The 21818-nt window shown below is 28.3% G+C and overlaps 2 protein-coding genes across 2 annotated transcripts; both read left to right on the top strand.

The window, feature by feature from the left end:
• Nucleotides 1-4489: 4489 nt before the first annotated feature.
• On the top strand, nucleotides 4490-14172 carry regucalcin. The gene is made up of 4 exons (XM_065508078.1): nucleotides 4490-4614; nucleotides 12948-13536; nucleotides 13603-13741; nucleotides 13812-14172. The coding sequence occupies exons 2-4, from the start codon at nucleotides 12948-12950 to the stop codon at nucleotides 14002-14004; spliced, it is 921 nt and encodes a 306-aa protein (XP_065364150.1). The 5' UTR covers nucleotides 4490-4614; the 3' UTR covers nucleotides 14005-14172.
• Nucleotides 4533-20394, top strand: LOC135958414 (uncharacterized). Its single transcript, XM_065509319.1, has 7 exons — nucleotides 4533-4614; nucleotides 15224-15812; nucleotides 15888-16032; nucleotides 16094-16283; nucleotides 19348-19936; nucleotides 19993-20137; nucleotides 20202-20394. Exons 2-7 carry the CDS (start codon nucleotides 15224-15226, stop codon nucleotides 20392-20394), a joined length of 1851 nt encoding a protein of 616 aa, XP_065365391.1. The 5' UTR covers nucleotides 4533-4614.
• The last annotated feature ends 1424 nt before the right edge of the window (nucleotides 20395-21818 follow it).

Below are 21818 nucleotides of genomic sequence, written 5' to 3'. Positions count from 1 at the left end.
TAATTAAGATCATCAACTCGGAATTGCTTGGACCTAATAGTGCAAATTCAATCCTTTCATGATCTACCTCAATTCATTTGTTTTAATTACTTAATAAGTCTTTAATTGGGCGAAAAAATTATAAAGTCATAATTTTGTTTAATCACGTTCGGGTTCAACATTTGTCTCAAATACGTGACTAAAAGTCAAACAAAAACAAATACACAGAAATATATTTAAATATTAATGAATTAATTAAAAGACAATTTAAATTAGAAAATACAAGTCATAAATATGATAAGATTTTGGTGTGTATTAAATAAATATAATCACCAAGTAGGCCTTTTCTTAACAGAAGACATTTTGACAATTATAAGAATTTTAATACATTGTATATTCGTTAGGGGTGAAATTCGTTTCGGATTTATATGAAAATTGTATGGAATTAGTTTTAAAGATTTTAGAGTTATTTTGTAACAGATTGGTTTATATAAGAAATAATATATATGGTTGATTTTCAGAACCCGCAAGAAAATTTTTTTGTTTTTCTGTTTAGATTTGAATATTTCTGACTGAAACCTATAAATCAGTAGTGAAAATACCAAAAATTGTACTCTTTCTTATGCTGCTAGTTTAGTTTTTCTTTAGTACATGACATTTATTTTTGCTTTAACTTAATTTATAAATGTATAAATGACTATAAATTTATCAGTATATTGTTTATACAAGGGTCAGACATGTGTATTTTAAATAATATATTGTTATTTTTTTTGTTGTTTTGCAAAAGATTAAACAACATCCTTTAACGATTTTTGTTATTGCAAAATGAAATATGTATTATTATGTTTAAAAGCAAAACTATAAGTTATAATTAAATAAAATAAACTTTTTTATTAGCCGATGCAAAAAATCAACAAACATATTTATCAGAGTCTCGTGTAAGTTGCCTCTTATCAATTGTTTTAATGGGATCGAAGCGAATTTTAGAAGTGCGCTATAAATTTAATTCACTGCAGACTTGCACTTACATATATAAGAAATCTGATGTTCTTTAGTTATTGTCAGTAGCTCTTAAATATCGTAAATATTATCATTCTGTTATAATTTCTCTAATTTTTTTTAGTTTAGTTTATATTTAAATTATATTACCTTTTTAAACAAAGCTCCTTCCTATTCGTTAATATTAAATGAAACTGTAACATTTACTTTTTATTAAAATTGTTTGTTTAAAATATTAGTATCCTCATAATGATAAAACTTGAACTAAATCAATGATATAATACATATTGTAGAAATATCGATTAAATCTACTTGATGTATGGTCATAAGTATTTGGTAACAGAAATCTAGTTCACCTACCTTAAGTTTTTTTAGATGATCTTGCGGACTTTGGTACTGATCACAGGTGCTATTCGCACCACACCATCTAAGGCTTTTGTTTCCATATTGAACTGGCTGATCGTTGATGTTAGGATTGTAGTTATTCTCAACATTGCCATAAAATTTTATACTAAAGAATTTTTTCATGACACACTCTAAGCTTCCTTCTTGGGCTTTAATGTGTCGATCAGAATTGGAATAGCATAGTCCTAAAAGGATTTATTCATGTTAATAAATCCTTTTGAGGATTTAAGTCGAAAGAGGCTAGAAGTCGAAAGATGAATGAGATGGAATCTTTATAATATATTGCAACAACTGGAGCTCGTATATGTTTTAGACTACCAAACAATTGCAGGGTTCTTCAGTCTGTAAAAAGAATCGAATACAAATTTCGGACAGGCTTACAGTCTCCTATGGGTGTCTACATAAAATTGGAGACATTCTGCTGTTGGTGCCTACTAGGTCATTTATTGCTAGGCATTCTAAATGAAATGGCGAGACATCTTGCTGTTGGCCTTTACCAACATCGCTCTCAGATACCTAGATCGATCTGTTGATATGTGTATAGCTATGCAGAATGGGTACTTAAAATCACCTGTGAGATCGTAAGGGTCCGATAAATATTCTGTATGATCAACTGCGGAATGTTATAGAAGCTATCACTGCGCACTGCTTATTTTGGTTAAGGTCTTAAAATTGTCGGATATAATGCTGATATGTGTTTTCCTTCTTCCTGATCCTCATTTTCAGGTTAAGAAAACCTGTTTAACTTAATACGAACTTAGTATCAAAAAAATTAGACAACAATTATTTATGAACAGCTTTTGATAATTTCTCATAGCTTTAAGTTTGACTTTTTTATAGAGTCCGATCGAACCCGGGTTTTCAGGTCGAAAACGAAACGAACCTGATATTCGGTCTAATTCAAAACAAACCCAAACATTAGTAAAGTAAAAAACTTTAGTTTATTTAATAACACATTTAAATATAAAAAAGTATTTATTAAAATCAGGGACATAACTGTTATAACCAATATTGGAAAAAATCCTGAAATAATTGTTTATCAAGAATTTTTGAAAAATGGTCCCTGAATAACAGTTAAAAATAACCAATATTATTTTGGTCTTTGGTAACCATTATAAACGATTTTTATTTCATTTGGTCTTCAATAACCATTATGAAAGATTTTTATTTTTTTAGGTCTTTAATAACCATTATAAAAGATTTTTATTTTTTTTGGTCTTCAATAACGATTATAAAATATTTTTATTTTTTTAGGTCTTTGATAACTATTATTAAAGGTTTTTATTTTTTTTGGTCTTCCGTAAACATTATGAGTACCAACAAAGTTTTTTGGTCGCATGGACCTGGTTTTCTTGTATTTTAAAATAGACAGAGAAAGATAAATTGTTCCAGAATTTCATAAGAATCAAGAATATTTATGATTATAAACAGTTTTCTTTTAAAATGTGCAATATTTGATAGCTATGACTAATTATGGACCAATCGTAACAAAATTTAGTAGTGAGAGTTCGGCTTATATAAAACTTATTTGTGCTGAATTTGGTTTGGATATCTATATAACTAAGATACTTATGAGGGATTATCTATTTTCAGATAGGACGATCGTTTGGGGGCTAGGAGAAATAATAGACCGATTTTAACCAAATTCAATAGACTTCGTCCTTGGGGCACTATACGCTATATCACTATGGTGGTGTAGGGTATAAATATTTGTAATGGCTGTAGTCTATCGAAGACCAAAAAAATTAAATTTTTTTATAATGGTTATCAAAGACCAAAAAAATAAAAATCATTCATAATGGTTATCAGAGACCGAAATAAATAAAAATCTTTCATAATGGTTATCAGAGACCGAAATAAATAAAAATCTTTCATTATGATTATTGAAGACCAAAAAAAATCTTTCATAATGGCTATCAAAGACCTAAAAAAATTAAAATTTTTCATAATGGTTATCATAGACTAAAATTTTTTTGAGTTATTTTTAATTGTTATTACGGGACCTATTTTTTTGCAGTTATTTTTTCTATAACCAATTGCTTATTTAAAAAAAAATAACAGTTATTTCTGCTCCCTGATTAAAATAAATTTATAGGTTAAGACATGATACAACAATTATTGTATAATGGGTTAAGATATGAAGAAAACTTCAAAAATAGCTTTTATTTTGAAATAGCTTTTATTTTGAAACGTTTGTACAATATTTAATTTATTAAATGTTTTTTTATCATCTTTCTGTCATCATCATTGATTCCGAGCCAAATGAACTGCTAAGAACAAATCAAGTCAATATCAGAAAATCTGTTCCAAAGTGATGGGTATCCCAGAGAGAGCGTTCTGCATCTCTCGCACATTTAAACCGATGGAAAACATTCACCAAAAGCTTTGGTGAGCAATCGGTCTACTCCAGCGGCATTTTTTTTCAAACTAGAAAAGTAAAGCAAAACTTCCCGCATATGACGCTTTGTTGGCACAAAAATCTATTTGTTTACACTATAATGCTATATATACCCTTCAAAATGACATATAAGTTATTAATGACAAATCCTCGTTCAAAAGATACGCCATCTGTTGTGAATACCTCATTTTTATGTTATACATCTTATATAAATTTTTAATTAAAAAATTTGAGTTTATTGAGTTTCTTTACTAAAAATACATAATTTCGATATCGAAATCTTTTTTCGATACGATAGCTCATTCGATCACCAAAAATAAAAAAAAACTCGCACGTTCGAATAAGTGTTCGACTGCGGTAATTAGCTCCCTGATTATCAGCGTTCACGTACTAATGTGATATACACTTTTTATCATAAATTAATACGATCCTATAACATCTTCCTAAAACCTGGAAATATAACTATTACAGGAGCATAGCAACTATTTCCTTATAATCTGCTAAACAAATTTAAAATAAATACTTAAGTATGAAATTTCTTATTCCTCGTCTTATCACATGTTTTTTTTTTTTTTACAAATATTTCACATTGTCATTAATGTCCACAATTTCAAAGTAGCTCGAATTGTATTTGTTCTGTACTCTATATGCTGAACTGATATCAATATATATTTTTTGTTTTTTGACCGGCAACTTGAAAATAATAAAAATAATAATTTTTCCTATAAAAGATCTGCATTTCATTTACAATCATCAGTTGACTTTCTCGTCTTCAAGTGTCCACTTTAATTATTTCATTTCGTAGTTGTCGAATTGTATTCAAATAAAACAAGGTATGGATTTTATAATTAATTGTGAAATACATATTTTCAAAAGTGAAAAAATACATATTATGTATTAAAGAAATTGTGTTGAAGTGAATAATAAGGAAGTGAATTTAAGATTTAATTACAAGGAATTAAAAAAAGGATAATTTATATATTTTAATTGTATATTTTTTGGGGTGTATTTTTTAAGATTTAACGAAATTTTGGTTGAATAAAGTGAATAAAAATAATATAAATTTAAGATTAATGACAAGGAATAAAAAAAGGATAATTGTCTATAAATTACATATTTTTGGGGGAATTTTAAGATTTCAAAATATATTTTATATTAAATTGTCATTTAAAAAAACCTATTGTGGTTAAAAATACCTTAAGAATCTACTTTGACTATAATTGAGTTCAAGAATATATTTTGTGCAAATCGTTTGTTCACAAAATATATAATTTAAATATCGTAAAAAGGATGATCCAAAGTGCTCTTCAATAAATTGCTTTATAAGTTCTAAAGTGTTCTTCAATAAATTGTTTTAATTTTGTAAATACTGTATTTAAATTCAAATGTTATTTATGGAATTTTGTTTTATTAAATAAAAATTCTTCTGCGAAATATTGGCATTAGCTTGTTAGGTTTTACTATTTGTGTTAGCATTGGAAATTTTCAATACATAAAATTAACAAAATACTTGAAAATAGTAAAACTACAAAGTAAAAATTTTTATAAACGAGTACATAAGAAGAATTTTTATTTTTTTTTGTATAGAACGATATGTAATATCGTTTAATTTTGAATTAATCGGTATTCGAATTTCCTGAATCGATCGTCTTGAAAGTTTCGTCGATGTTTCTGTCATCACTTAATGCTTTTCGTTAATTGATTTTCAAAGTCGGAAATGTGTGTGTGCATAATACAAAGTGTTGAATCCTTTTGATAATATCAAAATATTAAAAAATTGGTGAGTTATTTTTATATATAACTCATAAAAGTATATGTACGACATCCATTTTTATTATTTACTCGCTATGGTGATGGGTTTCATGAGGTAATTCATAGGTAATGGTTCCTTTCACTAGCACTAAAAGCATAACATCACAATGCGCAATATTTAAACCATTTCCATTTTTAAGTTCTTAAACTCAACGACTCTACACATACGTAAAGTTAAATGTTTTATATTATTTTAGGTACTTAAAGTACTTAAGATTATTATATTTGGGGGATTCAAACGGTCTTCTATTAGGTCGTATTGTCATAATGTCCTAATTTTTTTTTTTAGTTTAAACAAATTTTTGTTGGGTTTCAGTAAGACTTTTTAAACTATTGGTCAATTCACAAGGTATCTTATCAGTCACATTGTCATAATGCCCTAATATATCACGACTCGGCAGCTAGGCTTAACCGACTCTTAGGCATTCGGCGCAGGTCTCTGCTGGATGGTTACGATAACACAATAATCATAGCATACAGAGTAGTATTATTTTAGGACATTTTTTGCTTGAAAGACAAAACACTTTCAAACCATTGTGAAATATTAGGACATTATGACAATATGACATGATAAAAGACCTTGTGAATTGACCTTTTTTTGCAGGACAACAAGAATTTGTTTAAACTAAAAAAATATTTTAGGACATTATGACAATACAACCTAATAGCAGAACGTTTGAATTCCACAATTGTATTTTGTTTAAGTATTTTAAATAGGATTGTAAATTTATTGTTTTGATTTTTATGTATTTCTTCTAGTTTTTAAAGATTTTTATAAAAATATTAAAATTTAAGCAACATTAAACTTTAGCTTAATTCAATCAAACTTTAATTTATAAGAATTCATAAAATCACTTACAAAAAACGAATTATTTAACTTTATTCATTTATTTGAAAATAATTCATACATTGTTACATTAATTCCTAATAGAATTTCATTCAACCTTTAAAGGATTCCATTCATTTAAAATTCAAATTTAATAGAAATACTTTTTCTTCAATAATTTTGAAGAAAAACGAAAGCTTATTTGTAATAGATTTGAATCAAAAAACAATTTAATGAAATAATGAATTCTATACGTTTCAATGCGTTAAACTTATGAATTAATTCGTAATGAATGATGTAATTTAATATTCATACATTTTGATTAATGAATTAATCGATTAATCTACCAAAACTACAATATGATTAATCATTTAATTTGAATATTCAAAATTAAAATTATTCAATTAATCATGAATTCATACTAAAATATTCAATTAATCGAACAATTGATTAATCAGGTTGTTCGATTAATCGCACATCCCTGGAATTAAATGATCAAATTTAATTTGATTTTGAAAATTCAATTCAATTCTTACCCAACTTTAGTTGTAAGTAGACATTTAACACCATATTCATAAATAGTTTTTAAATTTATCAAAGATTTATATGGGGCATTTCATGTCAAGTGAACCAACTTTTGAAATCGATGTCTTCCGATCGGGATGAAATTTGCACCAAGGTTAGTTCTATTGGGTAGTAGGGTATTCAATTAATCGGGTTTCTGGTTTAATCGGTTAATCGAGCAAATAATTAATCGAGGTTTAGATTTATTCGGTTAATAATCGGTTAATTTAAAATTATTCGATTAACCGAATAATTTTAATTTTGAATTGAAAATACAACAACGAATTTTGTGTACAAAAACATGCAAAACAGCAAATAAGGTATTTGAGATCATTTTTGTAAACATATCGCCTATTTGCTGCAACAACGTCATTACTCTAAATCCGTTGTTTTGAACTGAGTAATACAAAATATGCGCAGTTCTATAATCCTTCATATAGTTTTATCAGTTTTCAAAAAAGTCAATTATTTTTTGTGTAAATTTTTTTTTGGTGTAAACATCAAAATTAAAATTCATGTTTTCTCGTATATTAGATAAGTAAAAATTTGGGTTAAATAGAGATTAGAAAAATATTAACATCTACTATTTATATTTCTGAAATCGCATGATTTGTTGAAAATTTATTTAAGAAATAGTAAAATGTCGATACTGAAATTTTCTTGAATTATGACGTTGTTGCAGCGAATGAGCGATGTGTGAGTTTTTTAAGGTTTTAGTGAGATCTTCTGAAATAATATTTTATAAAAAGAATATAATTTAAACGATTTTTTGTTTAGATTTAATAAAACTTTTCTTGGAAAAAACTCTCTTGCTGATTGTATATGTTGGAGAAATCAAAAGCACGATAAAGAATATTCCTTTTTGGATTGTTTTAGATTTTGATTAATTTAATAGTTTCGTTTAGTTATGATAAAAGGCTAATTTAAAAAAAAGTTTCGTCTATACATGTAAATACAAACAAAGTTTCAAAGACATGTAACTTAAATATGTCAGTTGATCTACATACTCACTAATCATGTTTATTGGATGTTCAAAAAATATATAATTTCAATCTGAAATTTTTATTTGAATTGAAAGGAAAAAATAAATACAAAAAAAAATTTTAAAGTGCAAAAAAAATGAATTTCGGTTAATCGGTTAATCGACACAAATTAATCGGTTTATTTGTTATTTGAAAATCGTCAATTTTAAATTATTCGAACAGTTAACCGTCCAAAATTAATCGGTTAACCGATTAACGGTTAATCGATTGAATACCCTATTGGGTAGTTCGACTGCGCTAATTTTTTTTTCCAAAAAAAAAATCAAAAATTGTATATCTTGAGTTACAAAATATTTATATTGATAGATATCCCACTCGTATCCCCCTATGCGACCTAAAATATCTTAAAGGCATGGACCTAAGCTTTCATTGGACAAAAAAAAATTTTTTTTAAAAAAAAATTTGAATTTGCAAATAAAAAAGTCAAAAATTTTATGTTTTGAGTTACAAAATATTTGTTTTGATAGATATCCCACTCGCATCCCACTAAGTGACCAAATAGGTGTTCAAGGAAAATATCTAAGTTTTATTTTAAGAAAAAAAAGCGCCCATTTTTAAAAAAAAGTCAAAAAAGTTTTTGATTTCGGAAAAAAAATATTAAATTTTTTTTTTTATTTTTTTTCGAAAGATTGAAAAAAGAGCTATCTAAACTATTTGGGACACATTTTGCTAAGAACAATAGTTAATAAGTTACATAGATAAGAAAAAACACCTGCTTGACCAAAATGTCAAACTTTGACCCCCTCTAACTCAGAGAGTTCTCCACCGATATTGTTGAAAAATTGTCTGAGTTAGTATCAAATAGAACTAACATTGGTGCAAATTTCATCCCGATCGGAAGACATCGATTTTAAAAGTTGGTTCACTTGACATGAAATGCCCACTATAACAAATTTTGTATAGAAGTTTCAAAAAACATTTTACAATTTAATTTTTTAAAGGTTAGTTCGCAACGCCAGATATTTTAAATATAATCGAAAAGATCTGTTTTCTCAACTACTATACATATACATTTTGTTGTACTTAATTTAGAGTCATCTGAAAAGTTTTGAAGATTTTATCCGAACTAGTAGAAGAGACTGTCTGATAGTCAGTATAAAAGATAGTTCATAGTAGTAGTCATTGTTAAAGTTCAACGTTTGTCGAGAGTTCTTTTCTGGGGAAAAAATATTCGGTTGATACAGCTTTTGCTTTAGCCGAGGGAGACTTGGGTCATTGAAAGAAAACTTTATAGGGAAAGGAACTGACTTATTCTTCCGAGTTCGAAACTACTTCCGTTTTGCCTAAACCGAAATTATCATCCACGTCATTATCATTCTTCGACTGACTACACTTTTGTTTACTTAGGATCACTAAAGTGAGATTTAATTATACCCTAGATTACCTGGGATATGTAAAGTAGTTAAATGCGTAATTTTTGTATTTTAAAGTGAAAAGTAATGTAATTGGGAAATTAACTTTCCTTGCAGTTGACAAATTAACTTTTAAAGTCAATTAACTAGACAGTAAAGAAAAGTTCTTGCTAACTGAAGGATTATTTCTGACATTAAAAAAATATGACAACCATTAATTTCCTTCCTGTTTGTATAATTAATTCTCATATGTTACAGTTGACTTACAAATTCTTATCGATCAACAGTTAATTCAAATTTCTAAAAAGCTCAGCTTAAATGCATTCTCAGCTTAATTACTCTCTTAAAGAGCTAACTATTTAATCTCCCACAAATTGCCCTTTACAGTCGGCCTTCACAGTCCCATGAAAAAAAAACTCTTTAAAGTTTAAACTCATCATAAGTTTATATATACAGTGTCTAAAACTAACTGACACTTTAGTTGCAATCGATTGAACGAACGGTAAAGTTGTCTTGAAATTAATTATAAACGACTCTTAAAGCAGCTTAAAGTTTTTGTGTTAATTGTGGTCTCGTGCCCATAAGAAATAAACAAAACTAGAATCTCAGTTAAACAAATCTCAGCAAACAATAGTAATAGAAATGTTAACTCAAAGTTTTAAGCTGTGTTTTGTGGTATTACTTTCAAGTATGTTTGGCATTAGAGAAGCTTATGGCAATGGCCAAAAAGAAGTTTCAATGGAAGTTAATATTACGAATAGCAGTGCTAATAAAACGGTAATAATTGTAATTTATTTAAGAATTTATTTAATTAAATGTTTATTTACACTAAGTTAGTCACACTAAAGTCATTTAGTCATAAAAAGGTTATGCTTAAACAAATGAATAATATACTTTGTTCTAAACTAGTTTTGCTAAAATTGTTGGCAAAAATTTCCATAAGCTTTAAAATCGTTTAAGTGGCTAAGGTAGTACTTTCAAAGGGTCTCTTTGTATAGTGGGATTTAAGAAAATTTTGTCTTAAAAAAAAACACAAAAATATTAAACAAATTTAAAATATTAAACTATTGGACCCTTAATGGATTTTTTATCTACATAAGAGTACTTAATTTTTGTAGGTTGTTATTTCTAACAAATTGTTACTCTATTAATAATTTTCAAAAGTACTTACCCTCTTATTAAGTAGTAGGGCAAACAAAATTCGTCTTAATTAAATATAACACTTAATTTTGTATTATTTGTTTTAATTAAACAACTGCTGACATAAATAAATGAGTTTTATATACAAATGAGACAATTTAAACCAGGTGTTATTTAGTTATATATTTACACCATTTCAAATTAAATTGAGTACTCCCAATTGATATTGAAAAATTACATATTGAAGATGAGAAATTAATTTTATGAAAACATAAATTGAAATGGAAAAAATAAAAATTTATGTCGAGATTTAAATTTTTTTTTTAAATATTGTTATACCCTTCATAACTTACATACAAAACATACATCAATATATCCTCTATGGACCCTGTTCGTTAGATATTTAAAATCGAGAAAAAAAATCAGGACAACCTCGATTTTTTTACATAGAATTTTTTATCTATATCTGGATTATTAAGTCATTAATATAGACAATATGGATATCTAAAGATAGATATTTCAAAGACCTTTGAAACAGCGTATATAAGGCCAAAGTAAGTCGGTCCTACAATGGATCAAAATCGGGAAATATATTTTTTAACCCGAATTTTTTTTTCACCAAAAAAAAATTTTTTTTCACTAATATTTTTTTTTTAAAAAAAATTCCAAAAAATTTAAAAAATTGTGTTTTTCTAAAAATATTTAAAATTTTTATTTTAAAGTATAATTTGGTGAAGGGTATATAAGATTCGGCACTACCGAATATAGCTCCCTAACTTGTTTATATTCTGAATCGTTATAGAGTCGACATAGCCATGTCCGTCTGAAATCAACTTTCAGAAGCCCCCAAATAACTTACATACATGATTGATACATCGGGTATAGTACCGGTTAGGTTGCTATTTAAATTCGGGCAAATCGACACATATATAGCTGATATATAATCAAAAACCCACGACCATCTCGATTTTAGATCGGAGCTGGACTAAGTCATTAACATAACATCTATCCAAAGACGTTTTGAACCAAAAAATTGTTTTCAATCTTTATCTTAAAGTATTCTTTGGTATATATGTAAGTCGTTACAGCTGAATACAATTCTCTTACTTGTTGAACAATAATTTGGATTTGATCATTTCAATTTGTTTTTTCTCAATATCAATTTGTATTTTCCCAATTTCAACTTTAAATGGTGTAGAAAATCTGTATTAAATAATTTTTTTTTTATAATATAAAAAACTAAAGCAAAAAATTTACTTTAATGTTACAAATGCTATTTATAGATTTACATAATAAGATACTCCAGCTGTGATCTTTTAATAATTTTGAAAGCAGGAAGACTTATTGAAAAAAATGTAATAAATATGTCAATGCTGTTTATAATAATCTTAAAACTATAACAAATTTATATCTAATACTTTACAAAATAGTGAGACCACTCTTTGACACATTCGCAAATGTATTGTAATCAAAGGTTCAAAAGAATTAATTCTTAATTAAATTTTCATAATCAAATTAAACATATTCTCTTAACGAATAAATTCTTTGTCTTAATTCCGTATTGAATTCCTTTAAGAATTAATTCTTTATGGAATCATTCAAGTTCTCTTCTTTGAAAGCCATTACAAAATAGCTTAATAAAATTTGTTGAATGATTAAATTTTTCTTTAATTCAAATCTATTATTTTGTAAATGATTAAAAACAAAAACATTTTGAATGAAGAAAAAATTGTTTAATTCAATTTGTATTAGATTTGCATTAACAATTAATGTATCATTCAAATGTTGAATGAACGCTGTTATGAATTAATTCAACGAATGAATTCTATTTAAAAAAAACTTTGGAATCAAGCTAAATAATTAGATTTTGGGATTGAATTTATGAAATGAATGGCATACATTATTTTATGACCGAATTAAGATTTTAGTAAATTAAGCTCAAATTTAAAGCTCTGATTGTAATATTGCATAAAACGAATGTTCTGATTTCGAGTTTCGCATACATTCATGTTGGATACATCTGAATAGTCGATCGGCCCCTGGTGGCCATAAGTGCCAACCACGGTTTTTGACCATTTGTTTTTCAAATCATTACCCTAGCACCTGGTTATTTTTTTTTACATTTTTATAGGTTATCGCTATAACCTTTACATATAACAAATAAAATAATTCTGATTAGTTTCACAGAAGTGAAAATAAATAAGATTAAAGTTTATCATTTAATGAAATCATAATTATTTCAGAATTGGTCAAGGGTACACAGTATACACAGTATTATTTAAAACACAAAACATTTATACCTACATACTTATTTTATTATTTTTACCATGGTCCATAAATCAGACCCATAATTGTAAATATTTGAACATTTCTGTGTAAGCACTTCATCTCATATCACATTGTTGTATTTTGTCACTATCCCCTTGTAGATGTCCTATAAAGTTGAACCTCTACCCGACTCTCATGCTGAATTAGGCGAAGGACCTCATTGGGATGTTGCCACCCAGAATTTGTACTATGTTGACATCAATGCCGGCAAACTGTTGCGTTACAACTACAATGAAAATAAAGTGTACAAGGCCAAAATTGAAGGTGAGGATTTAGCTGGTTTTGCTGTGCCCGTCGAAGGTACTACCGATCAATTTGCTGTCGGTTCTGGTCGTCGTGTGGTCATTGTACAATGGAATGGTGTTTCTGAGACCGCTAAAGTATTGAAGACTCTGTTCGAAGTGCAAACCGGTGATGAACGTTTCACTGGCAACCGTTTCAATGATGGCAAGTGTGATCCTCGTGGTCGTTTGTTTGCCGGTACCATGCGTTATGTCGGCGATGAATTCGAGCATCGTTATGGTGAATTATACAAGTACGAAAAAGGAGGCAAAGTTGAGGTAATCAAATCGGATGTGGGTATTTCCAATGGTTTGGCTTGGAATGAGAAGACTAAGAAATTCTATTACATCGATACCACCGATTATGAGGTTAAGGAGTATGATTATGATTTTGAAACTGGCAAGGCCTGTAAGTTTATACATTGACGATATAATAAAATAATATTTACTTGATATTTCCATATTTAAATTTTAGCCAATCCCAAAGTTGTATTCAATCTACGCAAGACCAGCCCCAAGGATCATTTGTTGCCCGATGGCATGACCATTGATACTGAGGGCAATCTTTATGTGGCCACTTTCAATGGCCATACCATCTACAAAATTAATCCCACGTAAGTATTGTTTTTTTTAAGTATTTTTTTTTTGTTTTATTTAATTATTATATTTGTTTTATTTTTATAGCACTGGCCAAGTTTTGTTGGAAATCAAATTCCCCTGCAAACAAATCACCTCGGCTGCTTTTGGTGGTCCCAATTTGGATATTTTGTTTGTAACCACCTCCTCCCGTTTCGGTGAACCCGATCCTGCTGGCACCACCTACAAAGTTACCGGCTTGGGTGCTAAAGGCTATCCCATGACCAAAATTCAACTTTAAAGTTGTTCAGTTTATGTAGACCTAGCTAAGCATTATTGCTTATTATTATTTTTTTGTTATATAATTCTATATACTCAATTTGATTTATCCTGCTTTTTCCTTTACTAAACCAGTGCAATAAAAAGACAGTTTTTATATTTTTTATAAAATTTATATAAAAAACAAAAATACTACTGTATTTTAATGAAAAAAATGGGTAAAACCCATCCAACCAAAACTAAATTTTAAAATAAAATGTCCGTCCGACATTTAAAAATTGTTATAATATCATAGGGTCTAAACGAGTAGACCAAGAAATTAAGAACAAATTGTTATTGCTAATTTATGTGATCGGTTACATTAGAATGCATGAATCTAGCAATATGAAATTTACCACTGATTACCAAATTGAAAAATAAGTGTGAACCATAAGTAAACTAGATAAATATTTTTATACGTGGGTAAATACGATTCTGAACAGCCGAATATAACTCTTAGATCTAAAGATGATCTACATTCTTTGATTAAACCTTGTTTAAACTATCATCAGTTTTTTTTGTGATTAACACCATAAACTTTTTAACAAAGAAAGCTATAATTTCATAAAATCACAGTTAAGACGTAGAATGGTCCAGTTTAAATCTGGAAACAGTTGCAAACGGCACATAAACTATTGTTTTCAAGATTAATAATTTACACTCTTATTAATAATTTACAATTATAATGTTTTACATTGAATTAATAGAAATCATATATATTTAACTGTAATTAATTAACACTAATTATAAATGATCTTGCATTAATACAACAGCAGGTAATTTAAGTTTCTCTGTCGTAATAATGCAGACTAAATAATCTTTGATTTGCGATATTATTTTCATAAAATTTAACAGATTTATTAAATCCTACCAGATTTTAAGTGATTTGTTTTCAAGTAGGGGCCTTAGTTCCTTAACGCTTAACAAAGACTTAGTAGGGGTGACAATTTAAGTTACAACAATTTTCCACAAGACTTCGGACCTTACCCGTTCCCAGTTTGTTAAAACTTGAAACACAAATTCTTAAGTAAACAAATTTAAAGTTGCCCAAAAATTTTAAATTCGCATTTTATCGAGGTCCAAAGTTCAAATTTTACATAACAGTAGTAAAGATTAAAAAATTAAATTTTTTTATCGAAATTTTTCGTTTCGTCCCTATAGTATTTATGTATATAATAATATAGCACAAAATTGTCTTTTAGATGTCCTATAAAATCGAAGAAATACCCGGCTCCTTAGCTAATATTGGCGAAGCACCTCATTGGGATGTTGCCAGTCAAAATTTGTACTACGTTGACATAAAAGCTGGTACAATTTTTCGCTACAGCTACAACGAAAATAAAGTTTATAAAGCTAAAGTAGAGGGAGAAGAACATTCTAGCTTCATTATACCCGTCGAGGGTACTACCGATCAATTTGCTGTGGGCTGTGAACGTCGTGTACTCATTGTACGTTGGGATGGTGTTTCTAAAATGGCTAAAGCAATTTCCACACTATTCGAAGTACAAATGGATGATGTGCTTCACGAGGAAAATCGTTTGAATGATGGCAAATGTGATTCTCTCGGACGTTTATTTGCCGGCACAATGCGTCATGTGGGTGACATATTTGAACATCGTAGGGGTGAATTGTATAAATATGAAAAAGATGGCAAAGTAGAGATGATCAAATCGGATGTGGGTATTTCGAATGGTTTGACTTGGAATGATAAAACAAAGAAATTCTATTTTGCCGATACAGCCGATTTTGAGGTTAAGGAATATGATTATGATGTTGCAAGTGGAAAAATAAGTATGCTGCATATTGAATTATTATTTGCATAAACATACTTATATTTTGACTAAAAATATTTCTTACTGTTAATAGATATTAATAAACCCAAAGTTGTTTTGGATTTCCGTAAAAACTCTACCAAAGATCATTTACTGCCTGATGGCTTGACCATTGATACCCAGGGCAATGTTTATGTTGCCACTTTTAATGGTTCTAGTGTCTACACCTTTAATCCCAGGTAAGTTTTATTTATTTTAAAATAAAATGTATTAACTAATTAAATCTTTTTTTTAATTTAGCACTGGCAAAATATTATTGCAAATTAAATTGCCTTGTTTGCATATTACATCTGTTGCTTTTGGTGGCCCCAATTTGGACATTTTATTTGTGACTACCGCGAATGTAGATGATCTTCCACCTCCTTCTGGCTCTGTTTTTAAAGTTACCGGCTTGGGCGCCCAGGGTTATCCAATGACAAATATTAAAATTTAATTCGAAGTGTTGTAGAATTTCGATTCAAAATAATGTAGAATTTTATAGTTAAAGTATTCTATACAAATAATAACATTCTAAAAGCCAAAAAATTTTAAATTTTTAAGTATATATAAATTGTGACAATTACAAAGTAATTATAATAAATGAACTTAAACCAAATTAAAAGTTTACTTTCAAATTATATTATTCAATCTTTTATGTAAATAGGATACACGTTTTTGGACTATATCCAAAATACATACAAGTAGTCCGACTCTTTGACAACAGTATCTAACTCTAAAAATGTGTATGTGAAAAACTAAATTTCATATCTATGTAAATAACATATCGAATAAATGTTTTGCAAATGTTTCAGCTCAGTGAAATTAAATTTAGTATATAAGTAACCCCGGAACATATTTAGAACATGTTTTAAAATCAAAAGTTATTAATTTCTAAAAATGTCTTTAAGAACTATAGAATACAATCCAATTACGAAACAACATTAAGAATAGAATGGCTCAGTTTAAATCTGAAAGCAGTTGGAAACGGCACTTATGTTGACAACTATTGTTTTCATTTTTAAAAGTAATTATTATTAAGAATTTAATAATAAAAACGTTTTACATTTAATGAATAGAAATCATGTATATTTAACAGTAATTGTTTTATACTAATTAATGTCTTTTTCCATAAATTAGTTAATGGGAGTTGCCATAATGCAAAATAGTTATTTGTCTGGAAAAAGTAAAATTTTGCGCAAACACTTCTAATTTTATTGTTTGTGCAAAATTTGTGCAGCCAGGAAAATGAGATTGCATTAATTCAATAGCAGGTAATTTAATTTTGTTTCTCTGTCGTATTAATGCAGACTAAATATCCTTTCATTTGCGATATTATTTTCATAAAACTTACCAGATTCATTAAACACTATCAGATTTAAAGTGGGCTGTTTTTAAATATGGCCTTAGTTCCTTAAAGCTTAACATAGACTTAGAAGGGGTGTCAATTTCAAGAAATAATTATTGATTAGAAAACTGTATCCACCGCTACTAGGAAAGAATACTGGCTCCGTATAGTTTCCGTTGAAATTGTTCTGAAGATAAAAATTTCAAACCAAAATAATTGCTCGTAATGTAAAACTAGAACGAGTACTGGTTGTATGCATTCGTTCTAGAACCAGTTGTGGAACAAGTATGTTTTTAACTGGGAAATTATCAATATATACTACTGATGTCCATAAAGTTACCCCATAGTATTTCAAGTCAATATATTAGTAAGACAATTATTAAAATCATCTAAAAATCAAATGCTGAACATTTGTGCAAAATCGCATCACGTTTAGAGGATGTACATTTTATTTGAAGTTTCGTGTTTTGGGTCCAATTAACCTGGACGTCCAATTTTCACCGTCGGTCTATTGAAAACACGATAGGGCGCAAACGAAAGGAGCTACCTGTTTAAATTTTCTACAAATACTATCTGTTGATTAGGTATTGAAAATGGGTAATATCGGTCCATGATTTCACCGAGCCACCATACAAATGTCCCCCCGGAATTCTAAAAGAATAATGGAGAGTATTATGTTATTATACCCTTCTCACAGTATATATAAGTTTGTCATTCCGTTTGTAATTTCAACAATATAACTTTCGGACCCTATAAAGTATATATATATTCTGGATCCTTTCGAGAAGTTTCCTATTTAAAATCAGCAAAATCGGTCCACAAATGGCTGAGATATGAGGAAAAAACCAGGACAACCTCGATTTTTGACCTATATCTGGATTACTAAGTCATTAATATAGACAATATGGATATCTAATGATAGATAAGTCCTTTCGAAAAAACTTTGGTGAAGGGTATATAAGATTCGGCATAGCCGAATATAGCTCTCTTAATTGTTTTTTTTTTTTATTTTTGAAAATATGTATTACTATTTTAACCCAAAAACCAGCATTTGATTTTTAGATGACGTAGAACTTTTTTAGAATATTGCAAAAAAAGTGGCCCCCTAATGTGCATGCCCAGCTAAATGATATGTAACCACTTAAATTGCAATGGTAAGCTGTATCTTTTAAATTCACTTAAATAGTCTGCAAGGTTTCCTAAGAACAAACAATTTCGTATAAAATTTAACACCGAACGCTTAACTTACTTATTACAAGATTTTTAATTAATTATATTGTTTAAAAAGAAAAGGTTTATATGTGTAATTTAATGCAATTTTAAGAAAAATGTAATTGGTTATTAGCAACTAACTGAGATGAAATTAGCTACGCAAGTAAAATTATTATAAGAAAACTAATAGAATGTTTAGTAATGTTTAAACACTCAAACCGTTCAGTTAATATCGTTATACTCGCATAAATACTTTTAAAATATAAAAATGTTGATACTTTATTCTATTTTGAGTTTTGTGGTATTTTTAATAAATATTTCAAATACAAGTTGTAATATAGTTTTTTGTTCTGGAAGTTGTAAAATGGTATTTTTTTTTATATAATCTCATATTTGTAATAAAATAACTGAAGTTTACTTTCAATTTTATTTTAAAAGTTCTTAAATTAAACAACTATTTAAATTTTTTTCAATATAAGTATGACATTTTCAATACCCCGTCTATAAATTGAAAACGGATAACGAAAGGAAGAACATGGAAGGGAAATTTAATGCAATAATTCTGTTGAAGCTTTCAAAATCGTTTAAAATTATGTATACTTCAATATTGATCTGGTTATTTGTATGTTCTGCAAAGTAAAATGTAACTGATAATTTCAGAACTTGGATGATACCTACCTATGTATGTATATAGTTAGGAAACAACAATTTTTAAGGCATCGGACTTTACACGTTCTAAATTTGTTAAAACTTGTGACATACATTTTTAATGGTTATCAAAAAATTCAAAGTTGACCAAAATTCGCTGTGGTTTGACTTTTCTCGAAGACCAAAGTTCAATTTTTATATAAAAAGATTAAATGTTCAAAAATTCATTTTTTGAATCAATATTTTTCGTTTCATCCCTATAGTATTTATGTATATAATAATATATCAATTGTTCAATTTTGTCTTTTAGATGTCCTATAAAATCGAAGAAATTCCCGGCTCCTTAGCCGATATGGGCGAAGGACCTCATTGGGATGTTGCCAGTCAAAATTTGTACTACGTTGACATAAATGCTGGTAAAATTTTACGCTACAGCTACAACGAAAATAAAGTTTATAAAGCTAAAGTAGAGGGAGAAGAATATGCTAGCTTCATTATACCCGTCGAAGGCACTACCGATCAATTTGCTGTGGGCTGTGGACGTCGTGTACTCATTGTACGTTGGGATGGTATTTCAAAAATGGCTAAAGCAATTTCCACACTCTTTGAAGTACAAATGGATGATGCCCGTCACGAGGGTAATCGTTTGAATGATGGCAAATGTGATTCTCTAGGACGTTTGTTTGCCGGCACAATGCGTCATGTGGGTGATTTATATGAACATCGTTGGGGTGAATTGTATAAATATGAAAAAGGTGGCAAAGTGGAGTTGATCAAATCAGATGTGGGTATTTCGAATGGCTTGACATGGAATGATAAAATAAAGAAATTCTATTTTGCCGATACAGCCGATTTTGAGGTTAAGGAATATGATTATGATGTTGCAACTGGGAAAATAAGTAATTATTATACATACATTCTTATATTTTATATTACAATTTCTTACTTTTAATAGATATTAATAAACCAAAAGTTGTTTTGGATTTCCGTAAAAACTCTACCAATGATTATTTACTGCCTGATGGCTTGACCATTGATACCCAGGGCAATGTTTATGTTGCCACTTTTAATGGTTCTAGTGTCTACACTATTAATCCCAGGTATTTAAGTTAAATTTGTTTTAAAATAAAATGCATTAACTAATTAAACTTTTTTTAAATTTAGCACTGGTAAAATTTTACTGCAAATTAAATTACCTTGTTTGCATGTGACATCTGTGGCTTTTGGTGGCCCCAATTTGGACATTTTATTTGTGACCACCGCTAATGAAGACGATCTTCCACCTCCTAGTGGCTCTGTTTTTAAAGTTACCGGCTTGGGCGTCCAGGGTTATCCAATGACAAATATTAAAATTTAATTCGATGTGTTGTATTATTTCGATTCAAAATAATGTAGAATTTTTTAGATAAAGTATTCTATATAAATATGTAATAACATTCTATATAATAAATTACATATTATGTATGTATATTAGCCAAAATTATTATAAAAGCCAAAAATATTAAAGGTCTTATTCATAAATTTATTTTTAAATTTATCAAAGTTATAGAAAACAGATTTTGTACGAACACGTAAATACGCATGAAATTAAATATTATATAATCGGCTACGCAATATACAAATTTTAAAGAAATAATTTTAACAAATTTGTGTTAATGATTACATACCGAACTTAGTAGCTTTTGCCCTACATCAGTTCCCCTCTTCATATACATACCTTTCTAACATTAAACAAAATGAAATCCAATCATCAAATATAATTTATTTTGAACTGGCAACTCTGCTCTATTGTTTGCCAAACATTTTAGTTCTTACACGGTCTCCTCTAAAATCGTTCGTTTTAAATTCGTCGTTACACTTTGTGTTGTTCGTCATTAATAGTGTGTTAAATAAAATATTTAACTTCCTTTAGTGTAATTAAATAGAATATCTATTTAAAATGATATACAAGAAATCATTGCGTTAAAAAAAAGTAGTTATCAAATAATAAATAAGTGAGAAAAGCAAAATTATTAAATGTGTTTCGTTGTTGTTGTTTTTATAAAAACTAAAGTCCTTTACACATGATTTTGCGTGTCTGTCGGTCGCTCATCAGTCGTTTTTTTATTAAAATCAAAAAAAAAAAAATTTGTCGGAGCATGAAAAAGAGTTAATGTTTTTAAGTGAAAAAAATAATAGTTAATGTTTTTAAGTGTTACAAGATAGCAACGATATTTAGCCGGTAATGAAAATTTGTATGGGAATTAAATTTGTAAGAAAATTTAAATTCCATAGAACGTGGGCAGTTCCACATGAACAGCTATATGGGAGATGATAGTACCTATACATACTATAGATTATAAAAAGCTAACCGTGCAAGCAATTGGTGGTACCATTCCTAAGAAAATTGAGTTCCTTCAGAGTGAATTTAATATTCCATGGAACTTGGTCAGTGCCACGAGGTTACCTGTATTAGAACTGTATACATGTTATGTAAATAATATTAAATTACATTTTATTCTGACCAATTTGCACTAACTCAATTTTCTCTTAAATGGGTCTGCAGATTTTTTGCACTGAAAGCTTTAATTTAATCCACTTCGTGGCACTGTCCACGTTCCATTGAATATTAAATTCTATATATTTCTGACCACTATGGAGGAACTCATTTTAATTTTCCCACGTTTCATGGAATTTTAATTATCGTTTTTATAAATTCCCATTGTTCATTTTCATTTCCGGCGTTGCTAAAAAATGTGAAAGGATTTTATAAAAAAAATAAATGAATATAATTATACCGGA

This window comes from Calliphora vicina, chromosome 4 (genome assembly GCF_958450345.1).
Source record: "Calliphora vicina chromosome 4, idCalVici1.1, whole genome shotgun sequence".
NCBI lineage: Eukaryota > Metazoa > Arthropoda > Insecta > Diptera > Calliphoridae > Calliphora > Calliphora vicina.
This window is presented reverse-complemented; position numbering and strand designations above follow the sequence as displayed.

What these genes read in the sequence shown, in the direction of transcription:
- regucalcin (XM_065508078.1), top strand. Translation starts at nt 12,948, where the DNA reads ATGTCCTATAAAGTTGAACCTCTACCCGACTCTCATGCTGAATTAGGC. An exon ending in TTTTGAAACTGGCAAGGCCT is followed by an intron (nt 13,537 to 13,602) that starts GTAAGTTTATAC and finishes TTTAAATTTTAG; the next exon opens with CCAATCCCAAAGTTGTATTC. An exon ending in ATCTACAAAATTAATCCCAC is followed by an intron (nt 13,742 to 13,811) that starts GTAAGTATTGTT and finishes TTATTTTTATAG; the next exon opens with CACTGGCCAAGTTTTGTTGG.
- LOC135958414 (XM_065509319.1), top strand. Translation starts at nt 15,224, where the DNA reads ATGTCCTATAAAATCGAAGAAATACCCGGCTCCTTAGCTAATATTGGC. An exon ending in GTCTACACCTTTAATCCCAG is followed by an intron (nt 16,033 to 16,093) that starts GTAAGTTTTATT and finishes TTTTTAATTTAG; the next exon opens with CACTGGCAAAATATTATTGC. An exon ending in TGTTGCAACTGGGAAAATAA is followed by an intron (nt 19,937 to 19,992) that starts GTAATTATTATA and finishes TACTTTTAATAG; the next exon opens with ATATTAATAAACCAAAAGTT.